Below are 13,202 nucleotides of genomic sequence, written 5' to 3' on the forward strand. Positions count from 1 at the left end.
ATTTCATTTTGAGAGCTTTCCTTTCCTCTTGGACTAATTTCTGTAGAATTTAGCCTATACCATTCTACTTCTTCTTTCTCTGAACATTTTGAAATCTGCTTTCCCAAAATGTAGGGCATATGTCAGACTAGACCTGTCATTACTCTCCTCCTCTACCTTTTTACTTCTAAGAATGACCCATCTAGAAACCACTTCCTCCCTGCTGTTGAAAATCAGATACAAAATAGAATTTCCATTTGTTGTTTCCTACCCATTGAAGGGTAAAACAAGTCAAGAAATTATTAGTTACTGTGTTTTTGGCAAAGAAAGAATTCAATCAAATGTTTAAATAATTATGATCCCTTCTCATTGTAACATTGCTCTGTGCCTCATTGGTAATCTATTTTCCCAACTCCTTAGCTCTATTTCTTTTCTGCATGTAGGTGTTCTCTTGTATATATCAATGATCATGTCATATATATGCTTCTATTAATCTTCATCCATATATTCACCCTCAATGCTTCTTGAATTTTCTCACTTTTGTGTTTTCTTAATCTATAACAGAACTCTCCCACCACCCCTTCTACATAACTATGGCTTTTCTTTTGAAGACAAAACCAAAGTCCAGTTACAGATCTCACTCCACCAAACTTAGAGTGGCCCAAAAAGTCAAATTGGACTCTTTGCATTCAATTTTTCCTTCATCCCCTTTGCTACCCATTCTTTGTTCATGAATGCATAAATTTCTCATTTCACAGACTTTATCACTGGAGCTTTCCATAAATCTCATCTCCTATGAAGTTCTGGGTTTTATTTCTTCCTATCTTGTAGGTATGGTATCTGGCATGGTAGATATCTAAATAGTACCTTTCCCTCCTTGCTCACACCTTCCTTTCAGTTTAAAGACTAATTAGATTTGTAAGACCCTTATTCTTATTACCCTTTGTTAGGTTCACTCCATGCTTGACCAGAAGCCTGTCATTCTGTTGCTCTTGTTTCTAGAAAAAGAGGGGGATGAAAAATTCCAGTGGGTTTTAGATTTACTCATAGACTTAGAGAATGTTAGGGCTAGAGGAGACATTGTGGGTATTTTGGTTTATCCCCTTCATTTTATAGAAGAAAAAACTGAGGCTCAAAGAAGCATTTACTGGGTTCTAGTTAACTGAGTTCTTGTCATTTGTATTGGGTTTTCCATCAATCATAAGGAATATTTGTTTTTCTTTCTATGACTTCTCCAAATCACCAAGAATGAAGCTTTTCCTGAAACTTGTGAACCATTGTGATACCCCTTCATCAAAGATAAACAAAACAGCTGTATAATTACCTTCTGAGACATGAATCATCTTGGCCCGGAGTTCACAGACCTGTTTGGCTTTATAAAAGCTTCACAAGGTCGAAGTGCAAACGTGTACTACCTGCTGCTCGCACACTGACTGATAGACTTTCCAAACCAGCTTAAAGGAGATGAAGATACTACAGGCATCTGGCCTTTCTTTCATCCTGATCACTGCTTTGAAATTGTCAGCTGTTGCCTCGGCTTTATTTGCATCCCCTGCCAGGTCAACAAGGAAGGACTATTACATCGCACAGGTTAGTGAAACTCTGCACATTCTTTTATCTGTAAAATTAGAGAGATTGTAAAGAGAAAACAGGTGGAAATCCACATTTATCGTTCATAACTTCTAGACAATTTGGAGCAGCTGTTCTTGAAATTATAGATCCTAGTCTTGTTTTTTCTCAGGGGTTGAAACTCAGGGCATTGCCGACAGTAGGTACTCAATGAATAGGTGTCAAATGCACAACTAAATGAATGAGTCCATGTTTTGTAGATAGTGCCAGTCTTCCATAAGATTGCAAAGTAAGTTTAAAGTTTTTTTCTCTTCAATGCCTGACCCCTTTACTTTCAGTGCCATTCAAACCCTTCCATATCTACATTCAGGCTTCTTTCTATTTCCACTTCTATTAAAAGATACTTTCAATAGGAAATAGTACACTCAATTTTGGTTAGCATTCAAGACCTTCTACAATTTATCCCCAGTCTGTCATTCTGATATTATTTCTCAATATTTCAGACTAGGAAAATGAGACTATTGGCTATTACTTGAATGTATCCTCTGCCTTTGTTCATGACTTTTCTTTTCTGTGAATGCCTTTCCCTACAGTTTGTTTATCTAGCTCCTTCCCTTACTTCAAGGTCAAGTATCACATCCTCCAAGAAGCTATTATTAATTCTCCCACGTGGAAGTGATCTGTCTCTCCTCAGAATTCCTCTAGATTACTGAGGGTCTCTTAACTGCTACATCTTAGGATATTTATTCAGTTCTCATTCTCTTTGACATCTCCACAACTTTTGATACTTTTGACACCCACCCTCCTTTCCTCCCAGGAACTCACTTCTCTACTCCTGTGACATCACTCTCTTCCAGGTGTCTTCCTTCTGTCAGATCACTCCTTTTCAATCTTCTTTGCTAGATCATTATCCAAAATCTAGCACTTCATCATCAGCGTACCCATAATTCCGTTCTGGGCCCTCTTCTCTCTTTACACACTCTCTTTTGGAAATCTCATCGATGCCCGTGGCTTCAAGTATCATCTCTACACAAATGACTCCTAAATCTACATATGCTACCCAGATTGCTCTCCTGATCTACAATCATTCCCCATCAAGTGACCCTGAATATATGCTCCTAGATGTACTATCAGCATCTCCAATTCAACATGTCCAAAACAGAATTCATTATCTTCTCACCTAAATCTCTCCTACCTCCAAGCTTGCCTGTTTCTGTTCAGGGAGCCACCATCCTATAGCTATCCAGTTTCATAAAGTTGTCCTTGATTATTCTTTCTCCCTAATCCCAATTCTAGATCCAATCGACAGCTGCTAAGATTTGATTATCACACTTCCATATCTCTTTTATCTCTTGTGTTTTCAACAAGTCCTACTCTTAACATATCCTCTCTGTGCTATTATAATAGCATCCTACTTGGTCTCCTGGTTACCAGTATTCTCTCTATACAATTCAATCTCCACACACATACCAAAAAGAAATATTCCTAACAAGCAAGTTTAACTATGTCTCTTACTCACTCAAAACCCTTCAGTAGTTCCTGCTTGTCTATGGCATGCATCAGAAACTATTTAGTCTGGCACTTAGGAACCCCTACAGTTTGATTCCCACCTGTCTTTCAAATCTCATTTTGTACTACTTCACTTCATTAACTACTCTACATTCTAGCCAAATTGAACTTGTAGTTGCTCCCAGAACTTGATATTCCATCTTAACATCTACCTGCAATATTTACAACAAACCATCTCCCATAGCTGGAATGCATTCCTTCCTCACCTCTAGAATCCTGGACTTGGAATCAGAGAGCCCTGAGTTCAAATCTAGCCTTAGGCACTTAGTAGCTGTGACCCTGGACAAGTCACTTAACCTCTGTTTGCCTCAGTTTCCTTATCTATAAAATGGGAATGATAATGGCACCTACCTTCCAGGGTTGTTGTGATTTGTAATTAAATGTTTGTAAGTCACTTTGCAAACATTAAGATGCTATAGAAATGTTTTATTATTATTAGAGTTGTTGCCATTATCCTTTTCCTTTAAAGACCAGATCAAGTATCACCTCCTCCTAAAAAATTTTCCAGATCATTCCCCACCTAATTTTTAGCTACCTCTCCATCCTCAGTAGCCCTTGAGCCCTTCCTCATGTAAATGCAAAGGTGTCCCACCTGTAGAATTGAAAGGAAAGTAGCTACCAGTTTTGTCTTTATCTCCAGCAAGTAAGAAAACACCTTGAATGCAGGAGGTTTTTAATAAATGTTTGTCAGTTTTTGAAATTATATTGAATTATATTAAAATAAAAATAATACTTCACATTCATATAACACTTCCAACTTTCCCCAAAGGATAAAGGCTGACTGTGGTCATACCTTCTCAAAAGGCAATTCTCCTGGCATTTTTAGAAGGTATCACATTATGACTGCCAGAAACCTCTCTATCCTGAACACAGCTACCCCAATACCATTCCCAAAATGTATCTACCAGCTGTGGTCCTAGAGAATATCTTTTCCTTAAAGATGCTGGAGCGTCTAACTCTATCAAGGAAAAGAAGACATAAGAGTGGAAAGAATTACTATTCATAATGGATTGTATGTTGAAACCCTTCTACCACTATCTGTGACTGTAGTCAAATCGCTTAACTCCATTTTCTCATCCATAAAATGTGGTAGCTGAACCAAGTGTCCTATACCTTCCAGTCAAGATGCTGGTAAAAAAAAAATGTTTAACAACTAGCTCTGCAGGGAGAAAAAGAAAGTATACACATCTAATACATAATTTTAGTATGCATTATTAACATTTGTCATCACTTTATTAAGTACAGACAATCAATGACTATAAACTAAGCCCTGATTTGTAACATGCTCCAAATTCTAAGATATAAATGCTTACACTGAAAACTTACCCATCTGCCCTTGCTAGCCAGTTTGAGTTGACTCCAGCATACCTCTACACCCCACTTTAGCTCCATGAACACAGAGAAACAGAGCCGTTCAACTTTCATTTTGATACTTTTATTTGCCACAGAGAATGATCTTTCAACTAGAAAGGAAAGACTGCAAAAGGTAAAATGCAAGATATGTGGGGAGATAATAGAGTACCTAACTGCCTTTGATGAGTTTAAGTCACCAGGCCCAGATGAACTACAAGCCAGTGTCATCCTGAGAGAAGTGGCAGATGTGATTGCTGAGCAACTGTGAATGTCTTTTGTAAGATCATGGAGATGCAGAGACCAGTCATGACTTCAGAAGACTGAGGGAGAAGCATGCTTCTTACCTCTTGGCAGGGAAGATATGAAATAGTACAGAATGAAATGTGCATTTTTTAGAGATGGCTCACGTTGATTTGTTTTGCTTGACTATGTGTATTTGTTAGAAAGGCAGAGTAGAATCCACACAGAGAACTGGCCCAAGAGCCTGGAAAAAAGAGGGTTCATATTCCACTTCAAACATATACAAGACATATCAATCTGGGCAAGTCATTTTAACCACTCCATTTTTCAGACTACTCTAGAGAAAGTTCATTGGTCAAAGGAGTGTCCTCATCTGGATGTTCCCCAAACCAATGGAATCACATTTCTAGACTCTACCCCACTACATATATATTACAAACACAGGGTTTTCTTTCTTTTTTGAGAGGGATGGGGGAGGGATTTAGTGGGAAATGAGATTTTTAAAAGAAGCATCAATAAGACCTTTTTAAAAATACACAGGGAAAAAAACAAAAAGAAGTTCTTAAGGAGACATAAACAAGACTATTGTGTTATTGCCTTATTAAATTTAATATGTCTTTAAAAACAAACTGTAACAAGTTCATGTTTTCATATAAAATATATTGGGATGTCTGTGTTTGTTAATGATTGTTAAATTCATCATTAAAGAAGAAACTTTTAAAAATTAAAAAAGTCACATGATACTGCAGGACTGAAGAAATTCATATATTGTCCAAAATTTCAAAGGAAGGAAGAGAATGGAGACTTTCACAAATCGTAGACCAATGTGAGATTGCCGTTAACTCTATGCAAAATTCTAGAATGTATTATAAGAGGAAATAGTAAACATATCCAGCAGAGGAAGTGGTCCTTTGTATCACAATATGACTTAATCAAGGACAACTTGAATAAGTCATATCAGATCAACCTCACTTCAATTTCTGATATAGTCACTTGAATAGTGGATCTGGGAAATACTCTAAAGTAGCCGTTAATAGTGGGATGTCCATTGGGAAAGCAGTCTACAGTAGACTAACCCAGGGACATTTGCTGGTTCTATGCTATTTAACATTTTTATTGAGGACTTGGATAAAGGTAAAGGTGGTATGCACATCAAATTTGAGGATGAGACAAAATTGGGAAGCATATCTAACAATGTGGGTGGTGAAGTCAGCATAACAGTAATGGCTAGCAATTATATAGCTCTGTACAAATATGATCTCATTTGATCCTGACAACAACTCTGAGAGGTAGCTGTTGTCATTATCTTCATTTTACCTTTGAGGAAAAAAGTTAAATGACTTGCTCAGAGTAACACACACAATCTAAGGCTGCCTTTGAACTCAGGAATTCCTGACGCTAGGCGGCCAGGTGGTTCCATGGATAGAGTACTGAGTCTGGAGACAGAAAAACTGAAATTTAGAATCCAACCTCAGACATTTACTAGCTGTGTGACCCTAGGCAAGTCCCTAGGCAAACCTCTGCTTGCCTAATCCACTGGAGAAGGAAATAGAAAATCACTCCAGTATCTCTGCCAAGAAAACCCCACAGACAGTATTGACATACTATGACCCACAGAGTCACAAAGAGTCAGACATGACTAAACAATGGTACAACACCATCAACAACACTCTACCTGCTGCACCACCTAGCTTCCTTACAAAAAGAATCCAAAAAGATTTTAATAGGTTAGAATGGCAGGTCAAATATGAAATGAAATTTAATGAAGATAAATGTGGCCTTATGACTGTTCATAAAATCAATTTTGGAAGTATAAGACTGAGGGAGCAAAGAAAGTCTTTTATCATAGAGTTGTCAGTTGGAAGAGGGATTACACTTGCTCTGCATGGCCCCAGAGGAGAGAACCTGGAACAGTGGAGAGGCTAATTTAGGCTCAATGTCAGAAAAATTTTATAGCAAATAAATCTGCTCAAAAGTAGAATAAGCTACTTAGGGCAGCAACTTCTTCCCTCTTGCATGAGATCTTCAAGCAAAGCAGCTGGGTGGAGCAGTGGATAAAGCACCGGGCCTGGAGTCAGGAAGACCTGAATTCAAATTCAGCCTTAGACACGTACTAGTTGTGAGACCCTGGGCAAATCACCAAATCTTAGTTTCCCTATCTTAGTTTCACACCTATAAATGTCTTCCTTAGTTTCCTCATCTAAATAAAGGAATTAACGATAGCACCTACCTTCCAGGGCTGTTGCAAGGATCAAATGAGATAATAGTTGTAAAGTGCTTAGCACAGTACCAGGCACATAGTAGGCACTTAATATATCCTTGTTTCTTTCCTTTCCTTCATTTGTTAGGGTCCTAGAAAATTATTTTTGTTCATAGTTAGATTGCTTCCAACTACAAGGTTTTGTAATCTAAAGCATCTAAAGTGTATCCTTGTGTCCTGAAAAACCAAACACAGTACCCCACATGCTGTCACTTAGTACCATGTCACAAGCACAATAGAAGACATTCAGTATCATAGTTTTAGATAAAGATTATGGAATAGAAGCAATAGAGCTGTGATCTTGGAATCAGCAAAACAATCTGGACTCTGAGTCTTCCCAGCTATATGACTCTAGGCAGGTCATTTAGATGGAACTGCCTACTTGTTTACTAAGCCACTAATGGCTTGCAATCTGCACTGATGAAAGGATTTACACTGGGGGAGTTCTCTACCATTAAAAAAATATTACAGAAATCATAGATCCTTTGTAAAATAATCTTTTGGGTGAGTTTTTTTTCCATAAACCCATTCAATGTTCCTTGGCTACATTGTGTCTCTACTGATCTTGTAATTCCATAGCTAGCAAGAGAGAAAATATATGATTTAATCCTTTATTTTTTTGGTAGAAGAGAAACCCTAAGCATAGTCTGATCAAACCTCCATATCTCTATGTCATAAGCATAAAGGACTTAATTCAACGTAGCAGAGGCAGCATTTGAAACCATATCCATAAACTATAAATCCAATGATTCTTTCCACTAGTCCACATGTATAAATAGAGACATTAGAGAGTTCTATACAAATACTGGTTCCTTTTCTCCCCAAAATAGAGCAATACTCTTTCAAAGGACAGGTAATTTTAGGTTAATTTATAGTCAGTCCAAGATCCCGCATCATGTAAATTAATTTCAGAGTGCTGCCATAGAAAGGAACCTGATTCTGGAATCAAAAGACACAGGTTCAGATTCTACCTCTTTCATTTTCTACATGTGACCTTGCGTACACAAGGCACTTAACTCAATAGACCTTTCTCAACTAAAATGATGGGACTAGACTAGCTTACCTCTACAGTTCCTCTGAACTCGAAATCTATGATCCCACATGGAAACAAATCACACTTTTCATTACTATATTAAGTAATAAACTCATAAGACTTGAGAAATGCTAGGTGGATACACAACTTAATAAATATCTCCACTTAGACATTTGTCTAACTTTTCGATAAGAGGCCTAAATTTAACTTTTTCCACTTTAAAAAAACAATTCTTCTTTACATTCTTGATGTAGGCATTATCTCCAAATGAACTTTCAGTCTATCTACATACATGTGCCCTGTAAGAATTTTTTATGATCTCCCATAAATTTACTAATCCAACATGCTGGATGCTTTCTTCACATTCTCTTGCTGCCTTGACAGTATCAGTGGAGCACATGAACTGTCCATAGCTTATCCTTCCCTCTGACCACATCACCAGTCTCCTTTTGAGTCTTTTTGTATGTATGAGTACTTTTGATTCATGTATTTCTTTGATCACATCCTTTATACTACTTATCCTTTATAATCCTTATTGTCAATGACTCACATTCATGACAAGCCTTTCCATTGCCTTCAGTGTAACACCCATTTTCAAGTCTTCAGAGAATTCCACTGTTGTTGTAAAGGCTCTTTTTTCAGTAATACTGCACAGGTTTCTTCTTTTTGTTTACTAAATAAACAAGTTCTTATCCTTTGGCTATTCATCAGTTGGGGACTGAAAAATAGAAGCATGTATAGAATTATTTTACACACACACACACACATACACACACACACACACACACACACACATACCTAAAAGCAGTCATCTTGGGAGGGGACAGGAAAAAAAGAAAGGTACATGATAACTTCATTATATATTTAAAAGAAATAGCAAATTATACATAATAGTTTGCGATTTCATATGCAATTGTCTTTTTTCTATTTTATATTATGGAAATTCTTGTACTTAAATTCAGAATAAAATTATTTTTTAAAAAGGACAGTAGAAGGAACACTGGGCTTGGAGGTTTGAAGATCTGAATTTGATAGCCAATTTCATACTTACTTGATGAGTAATCTTGGTTAGGTAAATCACTGATTCTCACTGAATTTCATCTATTCAATGGGCACAATTATATCTGTGCTATCTGTCATACAAGGCCAAGAAGACCAAATGAGGTAATACATGGGAAAACACGTTACAAACTGTCAAGTGCTATACAAATGTAAATTATTCATGTTAATGACAAATAAAGAGGCAATACCAAATGTCCATTCATTCTTTGTTTCACAGAAAGCGAGCATGTTATAGTGGGTAGAGTGCTAGACTTACATGGAATCAAGTAGACTTGAGTTCAGATCCTGTCTCTGACACTAGATGCAGTTGCCTTATCTGTAAAATATCTTACCGTGTTAGGGCAGTGATCATATGATATAATGTATGTAAAGTGTTTTGCAAACAGTAATGGATTAACTAGCATTTATTAAATATCTACTATGGTCGGGGATTGTGTAAGGACTAGGGGTACAAAGAAAGATTAAAAAAAACCCTGTCCTCAAGGAACTCACAGTATAATAGTAAGAGCTTTAAAGGTCAATTAATACTTTACTAAAAATGACTTCTAACCTCAAAGTACTTTTCAAATTTCATAGAATATATGCTATTAATATTCATATTAAATAAACACTTTCCTATCTCTTCCTTATAGGCATACCTTGACAGATATTACACAAAGAAAGGAGGACACCATATTGGGGAGATGGTTGTAAAAGGACGTAACAACATGGAAAGGAAAATTAAAGAAATGCAAGCATTTTTTGGCCTCCAGGTCACTGGAAAGTTGGATTATTCTACTATGAAGATGATGAAGAAGCCTCGATGTGGTGTTCCTGATATCGCAAATTATCGTCTGTTCCCAGGTGAACCCAAGTGGAAGAAAAACATTTTGACATACAGGTAATGCGATGGTTTTTCAAGAATCAGAGAGCAATATATTTTTTTGATGTTTTTTGGATAATCTGAGGTATGATCATGCCACACAATATTTTTAAAGGTACACAAGAGCGTGGGACAGGATGCAAATCTTTAGATATCATTACATCGTAGACAAAAAACTAGAATGGTCTTGGAAGTCATCTGGTCCACCTTCATTGTTATACAGATGAGGAAACTGAGGCTCAGAGGTTAATGAGTTGTCCATGATAATATACTTAGGAAACAGCAGAGCTCAGTATTCAAACTCAGGCCCACTGATTCCCAATAGTATACTCTTTATTCTGTATCATTCTAACTTTCATCAAAAACAGGCTAGCTTTAGGAGAACACATTCTCAGGTTGACTATGACATCAAGCAATTTTGGATATACAGGCAGTATGGCCAAGTAGGATACACATGTATAAAAACATGAGAAAAGGAATCTTTGAATTAAGTGATTAAATTATAGTGTCTGCTGTTTAATTGTTTAGAACTTTTGATTTTTAAAATAATTTCAGGATGTGATAAAACCGACCTATTCTAGAAATCCTTGGAATAACCGTTCAATATGCATAGTGATGGGGTGGCTAATCAAGGTATTTTTCTGGGCAGCTAGTTAAGTGCTATGACTATGTGCATCCAGCAGGTGGGGCTCTGAAAATAGATAATAGATTTCACTGAATAAAATTTTAGCCAGTTTTGTGGTAGAAAGAGACCTGGAGTAAGAGTCAGAAAGGAGGGATTAAGCATTTATTAAGTGCCTCCTTTGAGCTAGGCACCTTCTTCAACACTATATAAACACTATTTCATTTAATCCGCAAAAGAAACCAGAGAGGTTAAGTATTATTATAATCCTCACTTTACAGATGAGAAAACTGAGGTTAGGTGACTTGCCCAGGGTCACACAGCTAATAAGAATTTGAAGCTGAATTTGAATTCAGGTCTTCCTGACTCCAGGTCCATCTCTATACCCACTGCCTCAATGAGAAGCTCAAAATAAATTTTTTCACTTCTAAGATTATGAGCTTCCCCTCCCTAGAGGTCTTCAAGTAAAGGCTGGATGACTCCATTGAAAATTATTTTATAGAGAGTTTTTTTCATGTTGGACTAGATAGCCACTGGGGAGACTTATTGGGAGCAAGGAATGCTGAGTCTTGTACAACAGATGAGGGTAAAATAAGTATTATTTATAGGAGTCTTTGAAGTGATTTCCATGTTGTTCTCTTAGAACAAGTTATGCCCAGGAATGACTATATCTATGAATGTACAATAAAGGGTCTAGGGCAAGGGTGTGGAAGGTGTGACCCTGAGGCTATATATGACCTACTGGGTCCTTGGGTATGGCCTTTTGACTGAGTCCAAGTTTTACAGAACAAATTCTTTTATTAAATAATTATTATTTATCATTAAATCCCGTATTATTAAAGGAATTTGTTCTGTGAAGTTTGGATTCAGTCAAAGGTTCCCTCTTGAGGACTTAGAGGGTCACATGTGGCCTTGAGGTCACAGTTTCCCCACTCCTGGTCTAGGCCACAGATAATCTGGAGCAACAAATAAAAAAAAAACTTTTGATTTTCAAAAGTATGAAATATTTCCCACAAGATGAAATGATTCTTCTCCCACCCCCCATCCCCAGGAGCAAGGTTAGTCGTTAGTTAGATTTAAGTCATCCCCAACTCCCATACACACACCCCATGCAAGCTCCTTGAGGCCAAGGTCTGTCTCCTTTATTAATTAATTTATTTACAAAGTACCATAATGGTCACTTAATTAATGTTTCCTGAATTTAACTAAACTCAGAGTGTTCCTTCATGTCTCTATTGGATTTCACAGAATCACAAAATTTGACAGTGGAAAGAACCTCTGTGGTCATTAGTCCAACCCATTTCTGAAAGGAATTCTTACTATAATTTGCAAGATAAGTAGTCACCCAGTTCCTGTTTGAAGACACATGCCTGACATATAGTAGATGCTATATAAATGCTTATTCCCTCCACATATCCCCTCATCTGACAACTGAGTGGAAGATGAACTGGAGCAGGAAGAGACAAGTGGCGAGACCAACCATCAATCTTGCATAGTTCAGGCAGGAGGTGATGAAGGCCTGGCCTGGGATGGTGGTAATGTCAAAGAAGAGGAAACAGAGTGGCGAGACCATAGAGTGTATAAAAGGGAGGATGTTTAGTAATCCTGGAAAGGCACATTGCAGTCAAATTGTGAAAGACAGTAATTGACAAACAGAGCAGCTTGTATTTGATTGCAGAGACAAGAGCAAACTAGTAGAGCTCATTGAGGAGGGAAGTGGCATGGTTAGACTAATATTTTAGGAATATCACTTGGGAAATTGTGTAGAAGATCAATTGAAGAAGGAAAAGAATCAAGGTAGAGACACCAGTTGGAACACTATTGAAATGGTCCAGGCTTTTGTTTTTCTTTTTTTCATTGAGAAAGATGGAGGATGAGTATTAATTGAAACACAGTTTTTAAGAGATGATGCTAATCTGAACCAGCTTGGTGGTTATGTGAAGGGAAAAGGGATAGATACATGAGATGCTATGAAATAATAGTAACAATAACGAAGACATCCAAAACTGTGTAATTATCTCAATAGATGCAAATAAATCTTTGACAAAGAACAACACTCATTTATGCTAAAATCCCTACAAAGTATAGGCATAGAAGGACTTTTTTAATATCTTGAAAAGTATCTAAAACCAAAAGCATACATCACACAGAATGGAAAGAAACTAGAAACTCTCTCAATAAATATAGGAGTTAAACAAAGATGTCAATTCTCCTCCCTATCATTTGATATAGTGCTAAAAATGTCATCAGTAGCCATAAGGCATTAGGATAGGCAAAAAAAGGAGATAAACTATACATATTTGTTAATGACGTATTGTTTTATTTAGACTACAAAAGAAACCCCCCCCCCCAAAATCAACAGCATTTCTATATAATAATAACAAAACAAAAAAGGCAATAATAGAGGGAGAAATCCCTATGCAAAATTACAATATGCACAAAATAGTAGGGGATTGATCTACTGAAGCACACGAAATACTTGTATAGATTTGCTCTTAAGGAAATAAAGAACTTACATAGATGGAGGATTATTCAGTGCTCATAGCTGGGCCATATCAATACAATAAAAATAACAATACTACCAATTTACTAAACTTGATAAAACAATAAAAGATCTAGAATATTAAGGAAAATAATGAAAAAAGGAGGAATG

At 36.8% G+C, this 13,202-nt stretch overlaps 1 protein-coding gene across 1 annotated transcript in view; it reads left to right on the forward strand.

The window, feature by feature from the left end:
• Positions 1-1,226: 1,226 nt before the first annotated feature.
• Positions 1,227-13,202, forward strand: part of MMP20 (matrix metallopeptidase 20) — a 53,596-nt gene continuing 41,620 nt past the window's right edge. Inside the window, exons 1-2 of the mRNA XM_072611251.1 lie at positions 1,227-1,569; positions 9,698-9,945. Of these exons, the coding sequence (XP_072467352.1) occupies positions 1,444-1,569; positions 9,698-9,945 (374 nt within the window). The 5' untranslated portion in view covers positions 1,227-1,443. The remainder of the gene's footprint in view (positions 1,570-9,697; positions 9,946-13,202) is intronic.

This window comes from Notamacropus eugenii, chromosome 5 (genome assembly GCF_028372415.1).
Source record: "Notamacropus eugenii isolate mMacEug1 chromosome 5, mMacEug1.pri_v2, whole genome shotgun sequence".
NCBI classification, from domain to species: domain Eukaryota; kingdom Metazoa; phylum Chordata; class Mammalia; order Diprotodontia; family Macropodidae; genus Notamacropus; species Notamacropus eugenii.